This window comes from Heterocephalus glaber, unplaced genomic scaffold (genome assembly GCF_053883595.1).
Source record: "Heterocephalus glaber isolate CG9 unplaced genomic scaffold, H.glaber_assembly_v1.0 deba00001689, whole genome shotgun sequence".
Lineage (NCBI taxonomy): Eukaryota > Metazoa > Chordata > Mammalia > Rodentia > Bathyergidae > Heterocephalus > Heterocephalus glaber.
The window spans coordinates 14,412,910-14,430,943 of NW_028258414.1; the positions used below are offsets into that span (position 1 = coordinate 14,412,910).

General features: G+C 43.6%; 1 protein-coding gene across 2 annotated transcripts in view; it reads left to right on the plus strand.

Moving 5' to 3' along the window:
- Positions 1 to 18,034, plus strand: part of Rec114 (REC114 meiotic recombination protein) — an 83,703-nt gene that overhangs the window by 63,808 nt on the left and 1,861 nt on the right. Inside the window, exons 3-5 of one of the 2 annotated variants that reach the window (XM_004855509.3) lie at positions 9,360 to 9,443; positions 13,426 to 13,629; positions 17,878 to 17,964. In XM_004855509.3, coding sequence (XP_004855566.1) covers positions 9,360 to 9,443; positions 13,426 to 13,629; positions 17,878 to 17,964 — 375 coding nt within the window. The remainder of the gene's footprint in view (positions 1 to 9,359; positions 9,444 to 13,425; positions 13,630 to 17,877; positions 17,965 to 18,034) is intronic. The other variant, XM_021236960.2, reaches the window with a different exon arrangement.

Consider the following 18,034-nt stretch of genomic DNA (forward strand, 5'->3'; position numbering starts at 1 on the left):
TATGTGTATTTCCTTCATTGAGCCATCGTAGCACTTTCATTGAAGTCAATTGACCATTTCTGGACTCAGAGTTCTGTGGATCTATATATCTGTTCTTATGCCAAAACCATAGGGTCTTGATTACTTTAATTTTATAATACTATTAAAACTGGTGGTGGAAGTCCTCCAGCTTTGTCCTTTTTCAAGCTGATTTTGGCTATGCTAGGACCTTCGCATGTGAATTCTAGAATCACCTTATTATTTTATACAAATGTAGCAAGATTTTAATTGGTATTTCATTAAATCTCATTTGGGGAGAACTAATATCGTAACATCGTAATCCAGTCCATGAACATGGATAGATTAGCTTAGGCTGCCTTAGCAAAATACCACACTCTGGGTAACTTAAATAACAGAAATGGATTTCTTCCACTTCTGAGGGTAGGAAGTCCAATGCCAAGGTGCAGGCCAGTTTGGTACCCTGGAGAGGGCTTTTGAGTGAGTGGGTGGGGAAGAGGTATCACTGATTTCTCTTCTTCTGAGCTCTTATCCTCATTACCTTATCTATAGCCAAACCTTCCTTCTCCAAACACATCACATCAATGGTTAGGGCTTTGACATATGAAGTATGGTGGCAGGACAATTCAGTCCATAGCAATGGTAAATCCCTCCACTTGTTGGTCTGACTTCATTTTTCTCAACAGGGTCTTGTAGTCTTCAGTGTCCAAACCTTGTATATTCTTTGTTTGTTTTTTTGAGATAGGGTCTCAATATGTAGCCCAGGCTGGCCTAAACTCGTGATCCTCCTGCATCAGCCTCTCAAGAGCTGGGATAACATTTTGTTAATTTAATGTTGAAGCTTTGTTTGTTTTTTATACTATTATAAACTGTTAAAGAAATTTTGATCTCCATTTGTTCACTGATAGTATATACAAATATAGTTGACTTTTGTATGTTGGCCTTGTATCCTGTGAGTTTGCTAAATTTTAATTTACTTAAATCTCCCCTTGAAGGAGACAGGTCAAATGGGACTCCAGAATGAAAAACTCCTTGATAGTCTCTGTAGCAAAATGAGGTGAAGAGGCATTTTGTAGCCCCCCAGGTATGCATGGGTGCTACTGAATCCTGACAGCTGGAAAACAACAGGTGCTGAGCACAGGGTGCCTGGGATTGCTAGGGCTGTGTCAGAGTACAGCTGGGAAAGGCAAAGGTTCTCACTAACTAAAGAGAGACTGTTTAAAGACCAGTGACTACATCGCTTTGAAACAGCAGATGTATTTACATTTGGGAGTTTCAAATTATACTTTAAAAAAAGTTGTCATCTTTGGAGAATACCAAGGAACCATGTGGTTATTTTGAATTCTGGCAAATACAAGAAATGAAGCAAGGATTTATCCTGCCTTTCTTGTTTCAACTTAGAATAACAAAATAGTTGAAAAGTTCCCTTTATAGCTGTTCAAGCTCATAAATGAAGAATGAATGAAAAAATTAAAATATCATCATTTTGCAGGCCCCGGTGAATTAATGAGCCTAGGCAGTGATCATCAGTAGCTGCTGACTTCACATCCCAATCAAGGAGGCACAGGCATTAAGTACCTGCTAGGGAGCCACGCATCAGCCAAATGTGCCCCAGCTTCTCCATCTGACTGCCAGTCTGTAAGGATTGTGAGAGAGAGGGGAGCACGTTAAAGATAAGTGAGGCACAGTACAGGACTGGGGAGGGTGACTCTAGGGCAGGGCTTACAGACAGGAGCCCAAGAGCATATCTGACTCACTGCCTGTTTGTGAATAACTTGAGCTGAGCTTGGTTTTTACCTTTTTAAATGGTTGAAAAATATAGAATAATATTGTGTGAAATGTGAAAATCACATGAAATTCCAATTTCAGCATCCATAGTTTTATTGGCACACAGCCTTGTGTGCTCTTTATGTGTTGCCCATGGCTGCTTTCATGTGCCAAGGGCAGAGCGGAGTACAGAAATTCTTAAGACCCACAGCGCCAAAATATCTACTCATTGGCCCTTTCTAGAAAGAAATTTGTGAAGACTCATGGCTCGATTTCTGCAGTTAAAGAACTGCAAGGAAAGAATAGAGCTAAAAGGGGGAGCTCATCGTTTAAGAGACATATCAGTCAAGTGTCACAGTGTATGAATCTACCTTCTTTTGATTCCTATTCAAAAAATGAAACAGTCTAGAAAAACACAAGATAAGGAAATGTCAGTAGCCACAGAGGTATTTGATAATATCAAGGAATTGTTTATTTTTAAAGATGTGATAATGGTTTGGTGGTTATGTTTTAAGAAGTCCTTAGAATTTGGGGGGTCTAATTTTTTTCAATTCTTTATACATTCTAAATAGTAGACCTTTGTCTGAGGTATAGCTGCTAAAAATTTCTTCCCATATTGTAGGTTGTCTCTTAGCTCTGTTGGTAGTTTCTCTTGCAGTGCAGAAGCTTTTTAATAAGATGAGATCCCAGTTGTTGATTCTTTGTGTTAGCTCCTGTGCTACTGAAGATTTGTTCATAAAGTCTTTTCCTATGCCAATAGGCGGGCATGGTGCCACATGTGTATAATCCCAGCACTCTGGAGGCTGAGGCCGGAGGATCACCAGGAGTTCAAGGCCAGCCTGGGCTATATAGTGAGTTCAAAACCAGCCTGAACTACATAGTGAGACCTGTCTCAAAAATAAAAAAGAGAAGGCCTTAGCTTTTAAGAGATGCATTCTGAAATCTCATAGGTGTCTCTGACTCTGCTTTGGAGTGACCCAGGGAGTGAGGTATTGGGTGTAGTAGGGTGCAGGGAGTCAGATTGGCTGCGTTTGGACAGATGGAAGGTGGTGTGTGGTTGGTCATCACTGCTTATATATATTTGAAAATTCATATCATGAAGCTAAAAGTAAATCAATTTGAAAATAAAAAGTTTTTAAAAATCAGTTCAAAGGCTATTTCCTCTGGGTCTCATAATCTAATGCCCATTTTCTGTGCTTCTGTAGAAACATGGAACTTAGCCATCGATCATTCTGTTAGATGGCTTCTGTGTGATTCCCCAGCTCTCAGTTCTTGGAGGCAGGGCCTGTGTGATTTTGGTTCCTTATGTCAGAGGACTGCCACATAATCCGATTCATAACAGATCCTTAGTAAACATTTTTGGAACAAGTTGTGACTTTCCATGGCATATCTTGATTTCTAGATGTTAAACACTCTAAAACATAGTTGTCAAAGGCAAACAAAAATTTAAGACAGATCTCCAAGCAAAGGTTTCTATTTAGGAGTAAATAAGGCATAGTCCTTCAATCTGGGACATATATACAGACCAAAGTAGCCCCTGATGCATCTGAAGACCAGAGGAAGATGTTGGGAGGTTGACGTTTTATTGAAAAGAAAAAAAACCGAGTGGAGTGTTTTGAAAGCAAGCCAAAGGGCACTCCCAGGTGTGAGAGCTGAGCATCCGATTGGCATGGGCTGCATCACAGGTAAATCAGTCTTGGGTGGTTCACAGGATTGGCTTGCAAGGCAGTTCCTGCAGCAGGTGTTTGTGACTGGTCTCTCTACTCTGTTGAGTTGGGTGTGACAGGAACAAGTCCAATTTATAGAATCAGTTTTTGCATCCTAGTCCTTATTTAGTTATTTAGTTATTAATTTTGGGGGGGGGGTACTGGGAATTGGATTCGGGACCTTGCGCTTGCAAGGCAGGCAGTGGCACCACTGAGCTAAATCCCCGGCCTTTAGTTATTAATTTTTATTATCTTCTACCCAGGGGCCTGTGTGGGTCAGCATGAAACCAAACTGGTTTATATCTCTTATACATCAGGAAAAATATAAGTCCAAAATAAATGACTGAATAGCCTCTTGTTTTGAGCTGTGTCAGTTGGGGATGCATTATTTATCTTCACGCAAAGTGAAGAGTGGGTCCTTTGCCATTAGACCGTTCTGTTTTTCTTTGGCACCGGGATCGAACTCGGGTCCTTGTGCTTACTGGGCAGGCAGTGGAACCACTGAGCAAAACCCCCATCCCACGTGAGACCATTCTTGCTTCAAGCACAAGTGTGTATTTTTGAAAGCAGCAGAAATATCCCCATTCAAATCTAAGACTAAAATCTAATCTTCAAACCAGCTATAAATTATGATCTACCTTAACTCCCTTTTATTAAATGCTTAATGAATAGCAATTGGTTGTTAAAAACTTAATTTTAAAAAAATCCCAATTCTTTTTGCTTTCTTCTCTCTTCACATTGTCATCTTCATATTCTGTAGGAGCTCCTTTTATCGTGGATTTTTCCTTGTTTTTACTGTAATTTGAACCTCACAAATCTGAGCTCCAGAAAGTGAGTCAGAAACACAGCCCTGAAGCTTAAGCCTGGATCTGTTTTAAATAAATCACCTGGCACCGAAACACCATCTCACATTCATCAAGAAGCCCTTTGGTACTCTGGGCTTGGGGACGAGGTGGCTTGCTAAACAGTTAAGTCATAGAGTTATTTTTGTAACCCTAGTCTCCGATGCCGCTTTCCTCTGAATAAGGGTATTTGTAGCAGGTGTGAACACTTTTAATTGTTATTTCCATAAAAGTTAAATGTTGTGTTTCTTCAAAGCATTTATGAAGTCTCCCTGGCATGGTTTTGATGCTAATTTGCCTCACTGAGTATTAGTGACCTCCCCCGCTAGCGGACAGTCAGACTGAGAGGCTCATGTGCCACACTGAAGCGAGGCTTGGTGACAGGTCACAGCAAAGGAACAGTCCTCGGGGGGAGGGCACAGCTGGTTTCTCTGCATGCTTGGATTCCCAGTTCTGTGCATCTGATACCTGCATCTTTTTAACTTCAGTCCTTTCTCCTCTCCCTTGATGTCTGCTTTCTTGTTTCTGGCAACTGTAATTATATGTCACAACAGTGGCCCAGAAGAACATGGGTGACTGGAACCTAGACGCGAACGCCAGTGTGTAATGATGAAAGCCAAAGCTTAAAACTGTGTGCAGGTTTGGTGCCCCACCTTGGAATCGGGTGCCATCCTGGCCGCTGCCCTGTGGGGACCCTGCCAGAACTGGGCAGAAGGAAGGGTGGTTAGAGTCTGATGAAGGCAGGGGAAGCCATGTGCAGGATACAGACTAACAAAAGGTGCTCCTAGTCATGTGGAGTGTGCGGGAAGGAGTCGAGGGGCTGCACAGCAACCCCGCGCAGTGCTGAATCCTGCACAGACTTCTCAGCCAGGGTTTTCAGTCCACTCTGTGCCCACACGACACTGCTGGCCTTGCACAGCTTGGACCTCGTCCCCCTCTGCTCCCACACTGCATCCTCCAGACACTGCTTCTTGGCATTGGCTCCTGTTCTTTTGTGTGGTGGTGAAGGGGGCACTTTCTGGTGTTCTCCACTCTTTCCCTTTCTACCCCATTTTATCAGTTCTCAGCCATTTTCCTACCTCAGTAGTTTCCGGGGCTGTGACAGACTCCCATCCCCGAATGGTGGCTTTGATGACAGTGATTCTGATCTGGAAGGGGACAGTATCACAAGCACCAATCGGAGAAGCTCCCAGGGTGATTCAGGCACATCCCCACCCCAGGGCAGATTCTGTGCCCCCCACCCCCACCCCGTTTGCACTGTGGCTGGTCAAGGGCAGAGGTCAGGCAGTGAACTGCAGCAGCAGTGAGAGCGGAGTGCAGGTGACTGGCTAGACGGGTGGGATGGGCTTCACCCAGGAGCTGAGAGCCGGCCTGAGCGCCCCAAGGACAAGCCTTAGAGGAGACTAGGAGTGGGAGGTTCCCAACGACAGGAGTATCCATCATTTAAACCTGGGAATTTCTGAGTGAGGAGGTACACGGCCTTCATTATTCCCACAGTGCAGGGCTGAGGCATTCTTTCTAAATTTTGAATAAGGCTAATGTGAATCAGAAACCAGATGTTGCGTGTCACTGGACAGGTGGATGGCACTGCTCCTGAGAAGTGACGCTGGCCTGAGTTATTGTTGACTCATCCCTCGAACTGTGAAGCTTTCTACGCATTCCTAATGTCAGACGCTGCAATGGCGCTCCATGTTCAGCAGCGAGCAGGACATGGTGGGCCCCTGCCCTCATGAGGCCTGCAGCGTAATGAAAAAAAATAGACATTCAGCAGATAGCCGTGACGCACACAGATTAGAGGAAAGGAAAAAGAGCTAAGAGGAGGGCCGGGGATTTAGCTCAGTGGTTCCGCCGCCTGCCTCAAAAGCGCAAGGTCCCGAGTTTGATCCCCGGTACCAAAAAAAAAAGTTAAGGGGAAGTGTAATGGGACCAGTGAAGCTAGGGTGAAATGAACAACTGGAGGAGGAGGTAAGTCAGGCAAGACAGGGAGAAGAACCAGAGAGAAGCAGGAAGCTCCAAGGTAGGATGGTCTGGCAGACGGAAGAAGAACCACAGAGCAGTTCAGTGAGCAGCATTTGCCTCATGCCCTCTCCAGCATGCCTGGGGCTAGAGCAGTTACTAAACATGTGAGTTGCTGGGGACATGAGGGTAGGACTGCATGTCTTACAGGGTGACTTCCCTCATTTCCTCTCAGGGGGGGAAAAAAGTAAGTATAAGACAGCACAGCCTGGTGGGGCTGAGGTCACTCTGGGCTCTGAGAAAGGAAGATGGTTCCAAGAACAAGCTGCACAATAACAGAAGGGAGATGTGAGGAGCACAGCACGTCCACAGGACCTCAGGAATTTAGTCTGTCTAATGGAGGGCTTGTACAAGAGCTGAGGGAAATCTGAATGAGTTAGAGCCGGATGTGGAGATTTCTATGCACAGGGGACTTGGGCTTTTTCCTCCAATGAAATCACTCCAGCAGGGTTTTGTTTCTGGTGACTGCTGTAGCAGTAGCATAGTTATATTGTATGAGGAATAGGGCCTGGAGGAAGGGGTCCAGGTGGGGAAGTGATGGTGAACCTTTTAGAGCTTTCAGTTATAAGAAACAGCCCACTGCGACACATGTGCCACAGGTTCGCCACCACTGAGGCAGGGTACTGCAGAAATTCAGGGGAGAAATAAAGGCAGCTCCCTGTAGGCAGTGGAAGTGTGAGTGGGGAGAATGGAGAGCTTTGGGTTGGCTGGCATTAGGGGAAGGGTGAGAAGAGGCATCGAACAGTGCCAGGCTATAGTGTGGTGACTGCTGGTGTGTACTGCCACTTGCAGAGGCCACGGTGCATATGGCATTTCAAGAGGGTGAAACAGCAAGAGATGTCTGATCAGCCCAGCCTGTATGGGACATAGGAGAAGGGAGCTTCTTTTTTTGTTTCACAGTATTTCCTAGAGATCAGTCTATATAGCTATCCTGTCCACGGCCACTATGAACCATATGTAACTAGCTACTGAGAGCCTGAAATGTGGCTGATGTAACTAAGAAATGACATTTTAAAATTGAATTTTAGCTTAGATTTTAAAATGGATGCAGTATAAAATGTAGGAATATATAAACATAAAGTGCACACTGGATTTCAAAGATAGTGATTTTTGCAGCTGTACAATATTCCACTGTACAGAGTTTTCATCAGTTTTCCCTGGACGCATCCTTGAGTTCCCAGTCCTTTAAAAACCCATAATGCTTAACTCTGTTCATTTATTGTAGATAACTAAGTTAGTTAAAAATTATTATAAGGCAGTTAGACAAAGCTTGGCCCTCAACATAGAAAAACAATTGAAGTACATTCACTGGTTAACATTATAAACTACACTTACTTTCCCTAGAGATGAATAGCAGTGATTGATACTCTAAATAGATATCAATCTCCCTAGCCCGTTTCCTTTCCAGAAATTCCTTATATGTGGCTTGTTTTCTTATTTGATCTCCATTCAGTCAATCACCTGGGTGACTATACTTATAATCTTATTGGTTGGTCATGGTTTTGTCCCACTTCATAATTTTCCATTGGGTCTTACATTTTTGTCTCACTTTGTACCTGCCTCATCTTGTGGCTTTGCCCTATAAAACCCCTTTGAAAAGTGGAGTGGGTGGGCAACCCACTTTCTGGTCCCCTCTGTGTCTCTCTTAGAAACTATCTTTCAATAAATTTTTCCTACTCTTAGCCTCTGTTGTTCCTAGAATTCATTCTTCGATTTTAGAGAACACAAACTCGAGTTTCCGTTATCTAGCAGGTTGGGAGTTATAATACTTTTCTTTGTTTGGATTATTTTTGCTTATTTGGATTACTTGCCCTGTATCTTTTTTTTAATTACTTGGTGCCCTACATCATCTGCCTCACTTCATAAGTGTGCAGGCTGATCCATAAGATGAATCCCCTGCACTTGGGTTGTGAGGTCACAGTGCATTTGTAATTGTGACGAGACCCACTTGTCCTCCATAGCAGTGCGTCTGTTTGTACTCTGCCAGCAATGTGTGTGAGCATCACTTTCCCATGCACTGCCATCTGCTACTACAGTTCTCTGTATTTGGGGATAAACACATTTCATCTTACTGAAAGTTTTAAGATGATGTAACAAATGCTTTGCCTAACTTACTTTTTTGTTTAAAAAAAGAAAACCTACTATTGGGGATAAAATTGTTAGAATTGGCATCTTCGAGTTGACTCTTTAAGTGAAACATCAAAGAATTAACCCACATTCTTTCCCAGGAAGGAAATGTCTGGAATTCACAGATTTTAACACTGAGATTTAGGAAGAGGGATTTAGGGAAGGCCTTTCTCAAGAGTGCTCCCATGAGGGCAGAAAGGCCACTCATATGTAGTCTACAGACTGCGTGAGTGGAGCCTCTGGGTTAGTTTTACTGGATGCTAACACAGTCCAGCTTTGGCGGCTTCAGGAGGAAATGCAAGAACATGATTGAGTGTTAAGAGCTGCTGTACTCATCGGGTGGTCTGTTCTGTGTGGTTGATTAATGTTCACCCTTCCACCTTGAGAAGCCAGCTGCTGTCCTCCTTGAGACTTGTGTGCCCTCTACCGTCCTCTGAATGGTTTGTTGTTTCACATGGAAATGAAGAACTGAACATTTAATCCAAATTTCCCATTCATAAGAATCTGAAAATAAAATTCGCTGTGTATAGGGATGTGCCCACTAAATTTGTAAGACAGAATAATAAACTCTTGTTTCTCAGGAATAGAAAGTTGTATTTTGGTGAATTCTAGAGGCATAGAAATGCATTTTTAGCAGATATGACTATGGACATTGACTATCTGGGGTATTTCCTTTATTACGATATGAAATATTAAGAAAAGAAAAACCTTAATGTTTGTCATGCAGAAGTGCACCAGGATACAGGGCCTTGGTGTGAAGGTCACCCTGCAGTTGGTCCTCTCCACTGTGCATAAGTTACGGAATGAACAGGTGCCCAGCCTGCTAATAGGAAGCAGCTGTACCAAAGCTATTCTTGGTCCTTTTTGCTTCTGTTGCTAATTTTGCCCAATTGTTTTGTTTCAGGAAGGGTTTTCACTCATTGGTAGCAAGAACTGGTTGAAGATTGTAAGACGCATGGACTGTCTGTTGTTTGGAGCAACGATAAAGGCAAGATCAAGTTGACCATATGGCCAACTATTTTTATGCTAGAATCATACTTCTCATCTCCTGTGTGTGTTCTGCATGCGTGTGCTGGGGGCGGGCGGGGGGACTTCTCTGGAGATGAGATGGTGCTGGAAGAACTTGCACCTTGAAGGAGGGTTTGCATCAAAAGCAAGGCAGGAGACAAGGGCTGCAGAGGCAGAAGCCTCACTAGCAAGTGTAGGCTGTTGACTGCTTTGTCACCATGAGTCTGATGGAACCACACAGCCTCTCAGCTCCCAAGCACGGACTGGGAACAGGTGGAGGACAGCACTGTTCATTTGCTATAATTTAGATGTTTTTAAAGTTGTACATTTTGGAATACTTTTCTGCACATGTCTTTTCAATTCTCTCTTTAAAAACTTTTATTTGCTTTCTAGCTGTATTAATCATAAAGAATGATCTTATCAAAGAAACATGTATACTAATCACCTGAATTTCTTTCAGAATAATCATAAAAACCAATGTGTTAGCATTTACTGAGTAAATGATAATTGAAATGTAGGTGAAAGGTACTCATGTCTAATGGGCTCACAGATGTTAAGAACTGAAAGAAATCTTGAAGAGAATCTGATGCAGGGATATGGACCTGAGGTGTACTGATACCCAGGGGGACCCCAGAGTTTAGAGGATCTCTGAACTTACAAGGGTTTTCACTGACTAGTTTGTTATTGCCTTCTGTTCTGATGTAGTCAGCAGACCACAGCTTAGACCCTCTCATCAGTGGAAATCACAGGTACTTTCATACCCAGTATAGTGGACTGAGGTGTCTCAGTGTCATTTATATTCATCAGACCTCAAAATTAGTTACTAGTAGTCCCGGTACCAGCTCCTTTAATTGGGTGTTAATAAGGAAGCACATATGGCACCAGTTTACAGATCCGTGTTTTAATATGGTAACAAACTAACATATTGGGTTTATGGGGGTTCTAATGTCACCTTGGCTCTCGTGCCCCCTGGGCATCCAGCTGTACAGGTGTGGCGGGACCCTGTACCATCGGCTGTACAGTTGTGGTTCAAGTGTCTCACAGGTAGATGGGGTTCACACCAGTGGGAGCATTCCATGGGCTTCTTCCTCCCAGGAAGTAAAGCCTTGCTTTTCTTGTAGGAAAGTGTAGAGAGACAAGTACTTGTTTCCTCCAGGAGTCTGTATATCATGGAATTTTCTAAAAGTTCTTATAACTTGAGATAAGGTATTTTGAGGAAAGATGAATAGAGCTTAACATATAAACTATCACCTAAAATACAGCAATTCTGAGCTCATCTCCTTAAGTGGTGGAAACTGGAGACTATTTGGGGCAGTTCCTGGCTCTTGGTATACTTGAAAACTTGCCACTTCATAGCAGGAAGCTCTTTCTGACTTTATGCCATACAAATAAATCTCATCAAGATTTTCAACCTACCATGGAGATTTTCAAATCCAACAGCAAGTTTTCCATTGTTCCCATAGCAGTGAGGCTCGGGAGAAAGAACAAACTGTCTCCAGTTTTCTTGATTAGTGGGTGTTATCTTGCGTCCACATGCACTGAAGTGGTAGTTGTGGCTTCATATTATAAGCTTAAATTCTGAGAATTGTATAGAAGTAAACATAGACCAACACCATCAGATTTCCCACTCATTTTTATTTTTTGGTACCAGGGATCGAACTCGGGACCTTGAGCTTGCGAGGCAGGCGGCAGCACCACTTAAGTAAATCCCCAGCCCTCCCCATCATTTTTTAACTACTCCCGGAAGAAACCTGAGCCACCCAGACAGATTCAGTGCACTCACATAGACGCCTCTAGGCTTACGTACCGTAACTGGTCTTGGATCTTTGCTCTGCTCATACACTTATGTCTCTGTGTGCCATTGCTTAGATAGTGACAAGGTACCATTTTTGATGTGCTGTTACATGAAGGGCTGCTTAGATAGTTACAGAATCCAAATACAAGTGGCTAATACAGAGCTACTTCATGTAGGTGTCTTCATACAGCATCTAAAGTAGGGGGAGTTGGAAATAGCTAATTAACTGGCAACAGGCAATCAGCTCAGTGTAAGGAGAGAGGACTCATAATATCACTGTATGCCAAGTTACAGTTCTCCCATCAGTTCCTCACTTCCTCAGGGAAAGCTAGCTTTTCACGACTCTTGACCCACTGGGATCACCCATCCCAGAGAGAAATGGGTAAGGCTATGACTCAAAAGGAAGACAACCAGTCAGCACAGGAAAATATTCAACCTCACTTGTAATCAAAGAAATAAAATTTAAAAAATCTGTTGACCTGGCAGGTTGACAAATACTCAAGAGTAAGAACATCCTGGGTTGGAGGTGCAGGGAATGGGCACCTGCTCCCAGTGAGTAAACCGGCCCTGTTGCTGCAGGGCATGTGGCACTCTGATGCAGCAAGCCTGCTTTCTCAGGCATTTATCCAGAGCAGTGTTTGTGGAGAAGTGGTGGTGTTTAATAGGAAGGAGGCTGGAGTAACCTCAGTGTCAGCAGGGGCCCAGGTAAATAAAGGAATGCTCTTCAGCCTTTGAAAGTAGTGAGGTGTACATCTATTTTATATACCGACTGTTAAAAAGGGATTTGGCTACAGAACAGCAGTGTAAAGATATACATACACAATACATATAACCTACATATTACATATTATGTACATGACCTATAAAAATAAGTTTTCTGCTATGTGTACATAATAGGCACACATATACGTACATATTAGAATATTTCCTTTTCGTATTTTCTCATTATTGGTTAGGAGCACCTGCTCTTCTGAATATGATACTTACACTTTTGAGCCCACCATGAGTTTTCTAGAACCCAAATGGGTGGCTTTGATGTGTTTATTTAAACAGCATAAACAATGAGCAGGAAAATCAAGAACTATTTGCTTATGGGAACTTTTAGGATTCTCACTGCGGTTAGAAGTGCTTTCATGCTAGCAGTGTAATATATTTAATAAGTGAAAAGGACATACAGTGCTAAACACCTGCATTTCTTTATGGAAGAAACTGAACAGGGAGGTGGGAAGGAAAGGAAAGGGGAAAAAAGAATTAAGATGTGTTAAGTATACACATCTGTTCCCTGAGATGAATGTGTTATGTCCTACAAACATGTACTAATAAAAAGTAAATGAAAAAAAGAATTGAATGATGAATATTTTTGGTAATGAAATGGTAGTAGAACCTTCAGCCTAAAGCCAAAACAAACTGAACAAATATACAATCCTGTTTGGGCTGGCTTTTATGTTGGTTGACTTGCCTGAACTAGGCAGAATATTAGAGTAGGAGAGGAGGAAACTACTAAGTTAATGGTCTTATGTTTTTATAATCTGGGTCTCTTTTTTAAACTTATATTCCAATAACTTTGATGTAGCTACCAGGTTTTAAAGAAATTTTTACTGCATCCTTCCCACCTCTGCCGTACTGAAGGGAAGTAATTCACACAGCACACTGTGGGCCACTGTCCTGTGACGCAGTGGTGGTCCGGCCTCCAAAAGACAAAGGGCACCGAGGGCTCTTAACGAGCACTACATCTGCTTTCAGCAGCCACCCGTTTCCTTCTCCCCAGTGTTATTGCAGCTCACTGCCTTGCACAATGTGACATCTACCTAGTGTGCTTTTTTATTTACTTAGGTTAGAAAAATTTCAGTGAGCCAGGACTAGCTGTATTATCTTCAGATTTTCCATTTAAGCAATCTGCAGCTTTAAAATCTGTATTCCAAAGCAAGATAAAACATGGATCTTCCACTGCAGTATCGTGACCTTCCTTGCCTTCATGGTAATGGGCTTTAACATTTTTGCTGCTGCTAGTTCCTTGAGAGAAATGAATTTCAGCATGAAGAACAGCTTCCAAAATGGGGAAGAAAACAAATGATTGGCTTTTCTACAGCTGCACCAACAAGCATGGGTGACCCCACAATAAATCAAAATCCAAGGGTCTCTCAGATGACTTTTCATTTGTCAACAGAACAAAAGCCGCATGTTCCGCATACAGTTTGGCGGAGAATCAAAGGAGCAGGCCCTGGAGCACTGCTGCAGCTGTGTGCAAAGTTTGGCCCGCTACACAACCGTCGAGGTGCCAGACAGTATCACCCGGCTGAGTCCTGGCCTGCTGTGGGCAGGTGACCACCAAGGGAGGGACTGTGCGAAGAGCATCCCGCTGCAGCCTGGGGTGAGTGGGCAAGCATGCTGGCTACTCCGAGAACCTGGTAGGATGAACTGTGGGCACCCCAGTGGCACTGGGATCGGTAGGTCCACTGGGTTTGTAGCTCTAGAAGTCTAATGTTCTACAGCTTTAAATTTGAAGGTTGGCACTTACTATTTGTTTATAATCCTACAAAATAGATGCCGAAAGGTTTGCTTAGAACAGTTCTCACAGTGTGGCCCACCTCTCCCTGAGACCTTATTTTCCATTTTCATTGCATCAGCATCTGTACCAGTGGGATGACAGCACTGAGCAAAGCTGTTGTAAGACCAAGCAGTGCCCCACACCACCAGCTGTAATCTCTCACCAGTCACTTGCAGCAGAACAAACTGCCAGGGCAGAAGGCCCCGGCATCCTGCAGGACAGTGACAGCGCCTAAGTGGTGCTTATGCTGGGAGCTGAACTGGCCTCTCCTCTCACGGACGCCACAGTGGACACATTGGGGTCATTCAGATGGGTGTCTGGTGAACATGTTCCCCCAAATGAAAGACATGAGCCTCTCACTTCCAGATAACAACAGAGAGTAAGCTTTCAAGTGGAGTCTGAACCACGAGCTTTGCACCTTCCTTACCCAGAACACTGTTGAGGTTGCTTGATGAATTTGACTCACTTAATATAAACAAATGAATGACACGAGGCAATGCAATGTGTCAATGTTTGGAAGATAGGTATCGTTCATTGAGCCAGTATTTTCCAGATGACTGATGCATGCTGCTACAAAACTGTGAATAAAGCTATTTCAAGTGCAAGATAGGCCAGTGGATTTTAATGTAACACAGTGTTTCAGATTCATTACCATGGTTTCAGATTCTGTGTTGCAACTAACCTTGGAGCAGCTACCACTTATTATGTTCTGGTGTCATGTCAAGAATACCTGCAATTATCTGAAAAGCCTGTTGTAAATTATTCCTCCTTTTCCATCTTCATATATGTGTAAAAGCAGATTTTCTTCATGGACTTCAGCCAAAACAACTTGTAACAGCAGGTTGAATGAAGAGGCAGGTGTAAGAATCCAGTGACCTTCCAGTGATAGATATGCAGGAGTTACAGAAAGCATTATATTGTTTCAGAAAAGTTATTTTCATAAAATGATAACGTGATTTTTGAAGTTTTTAAAAAGAATAAATTGTTTTAATTTCTAATATAGATACCAGATACACATGAATGCAAATGAAGTCTTTGAGGGCCTCTGTAATTATAAGCTTATATATAAAGGGGTCTAGAGATCACAAGTTTGAGACCTGCTGTAGAGTTTCTTCTGAAAATACATATTCTAGCATTTTTTCAGCAGACTCAAATGTGAGAATAAGCATGCATTTCTGTTTCTGGGGTGGAATTCCAGTTTTAAGCAGGGTTTTTATTTTCTACTTTGAGAAATGATTCTCCAAACCTGATCTTTTCATTACTTCATCCTGTTCCCCTTAATCAAGACAATTCATTTCTGCTGCTTGATCACAAAATTTGTCATTCACAGCTTATCTCAGGTGAACATAAATGAACATTATAAAGTCTTTTTCTTTAAGCAGGTGCTACATTATTTCCTCTTCAATGTGTTTCATTTGCCAGCTTTTGATGTTTTCCAATTCTTTCCCTCCCTTTGATCTTTTTTTGTGAAGATGCTCATTACTCCTGCTACAATCTTTAAGAATCCCATCCCTACAATGGAACCAGTGTTTTATTGCTTCATAAGGTACTTTGTTGCTTAGGAATCTTTGCCCTTTAAATAAATTTTTTTTTTTTCAGTTTCCATTGGCCAGCAGAGTCAGATTAGGTACAATATCCACAATGCCTAGAGTGTGACCAGGACCCAACTGGGTCCCAGGAGTTGGGAACTAGGACTGAATGCCTTATAAAGGTAAAGACACATCAATCTACCCAATTATCTACGTGTCCAAAAATGCAAACTAAATTGCATTTGTACTACGTAGTAGCACATGCAGGCTGAGAGCTGTGAGCTGGTGCAGCACCCAAAGCTTCAGCACCCTGATGTTACAGGCTGGTCCCAGGGGTCTAAGTAGAAATGGCCTGTAAGTGGTTATTAAACTCTGATGTCTTTTCTTGGTTCTCCATTTTGGGACTCTTGTGGTCTGTATTTTGGTATTCTGAATAAATGAGACAGTATGATGCTGGGCACAGACCACAGGCTTTGGAACCCAAGCAGATCTAGGTTGAATCCTGATCCAGTTTCTTGATAGCTGTGTGATCTTGTGTGAGTCACCAAAACATACAGTGAAGTCCATGTAGAAGGCACAGAGCACAATGCTGAGTTGATGTGACCTCAATCACATTATCCATTACTGTTACTGCCAGCACTCATGTTTTCAGATGTGCCTTCACTTATACACAAATCAGCATCCAGGTCAAAGACCTAAGTAACAAGAGGCAGAACCTCCAGAGCTGAGGGGAGCACAAGAAGATCCAGGGTCTGAAGTCACTGGGTTCATTCCACTGGGTACAGCATGTTGAAGCAGGGCCGGGAACAGCTCAGTCGTCCATGATGACAGAACATTCCCACCTTGGCTTTAGTGACAGGGTACAAACTTGGTATCACGCTACCTTTCTATCTTTTGAGTGGCAAGTGTGTATGTGTGTGTGTGTGTGTGTGTGTGTGTAGGGGAGGATTTCAGGTCATTTTGCTGTGCCCATAGATTCAGGTGTGTCCTTTTTCCAATACCAGCATATTTTTAGTCTAAAATAGTTCCCTTCTTTGCAAATTGGGATAATTTCATGTCTTGAGTCATTTCCTGGCTCATGTTTTAGTTTTACTTTTCCTCAGCCGTAATTTTGTTAATTGTGGCCCAACCAGGTGTTTCTCAACCTGAGGGTTCTTGAGGCAACCCAGCCCACCCCAGAATGGGAGGTGGGAAACAGGAAGGAAGCTGGCAGTTAGTAGACGAACTTGCCTTTGAGAGCACAGAAGATCCAGAAGAGAGCAGTCTAGCTGCTGTGTGACAGAGCCTTCCTTCCCTCTGCCCTTGGCCAGGTGAACCAACTCACCCAACCCCACCAGACTCCTGGGCCAAGTCACATGGCTGCATGTTTAGCGGCTGCGGCACAGGATTTCAGCTAACGTCATTTTCAGCTGTTTGAAGAACACTGTGAGCTGAATTGCTGTGTGTCCTAGGAAAGCATCCGTTACCAGAGTAGGAAGGATCATTGCACTGGAGTCCAGCTTAATTTCACAGATGAGGAAACTAAAGAAACTAAACAGAGGAACGGGCCTTGTCAAAGGGCTCCTCTGACTGTAGGGTCCCTTGGCCTTTTGGCCTTTTTTTTTTTTTTTTTTTGGTACCAGGGATCAAACTCGGGTCCTTGTGTTTGCGCAGCAGGCGGCGAAAGCACTGAGCTAAATCCCTGGCCCCTTTTGGCCTATTTTGATTTTAATATTCTTGACTATTTTTCCTTGTTCTTTTCTTCCTCTGTCCCTCCACTATCTCTTTTTTCATGCTTCCTGGTCTATTTTTCTGCTACCTGTGGATTAGCAGCATCAGCGTTCATACAGAAGTCACAACTGGGCATCGTCTGCCTGTCAGATGTGCTAATGAAAAGGCACCCTCGGGAGGACCTTGTTTTCTCCCTGTTTCACACCAACAGCTCATGTCTGATACTGGGAGCACTAGCACCTGCAGACATGAGGCTAGGGAAGGAGGAGCAGTGGGGCTTTTGTGCCTCCAGTCTCTCCCTGGGAAGCACCGTGTGTTCTACTAGAGATGGGGCCTCATGGCTGGCACCCTCGCTTCCTGCGCTGCAGGATAAGCACCCTCGACCGGTGTGGTCCAGGCCAAGCTATGGGTTCCTGCAGGGCAGCGTCTCTACCTTGTGCCATGCAGCTCCCATCCCTACTCACTCAGTGTCTGCTGTAACAGTGTGGAGAATGGACACAGTTACGAGGATTTCCCCTCCCATTTTGCACTTCTGCAGTTCACGTCAGAATACATTTTGGCCATCAGAAGCAGGGCTTGAGTACACAGCTGTCGTGACGCTGTGCTTCATGCGTACTGCCCGATGCCCAGCTGGGCCTCTGTGGCATGTGACAGGCCACCAGATGCAGTCCCTTGCTGTGGTAGACGGGGAACAACCATAGGATAGGCCTCTGCCGAGGCGAGTTAAAAGATTGCCTTGAAAAGCAAAGTCCTGTGCCTCCATTCTCCAGTGGCCTGTGGTGTTTGCCATTCTCTTCCGCTGCTTTCCTGACCGCATATTGCCTTACCCCAGCCCTGTCAGGACCTGGAACGGGGGAAATGTGTGGCTGCTGGTGTTGGTGCTCCAGAAGGAAGGACCTCGGTAGCACAGTTAGCACAGGTAGGATCTGTTCTGTGTCTGGAAAGAGTGGTGTTTAAGGACTCATATTCCTCTGTTCACGCTTGAGAAT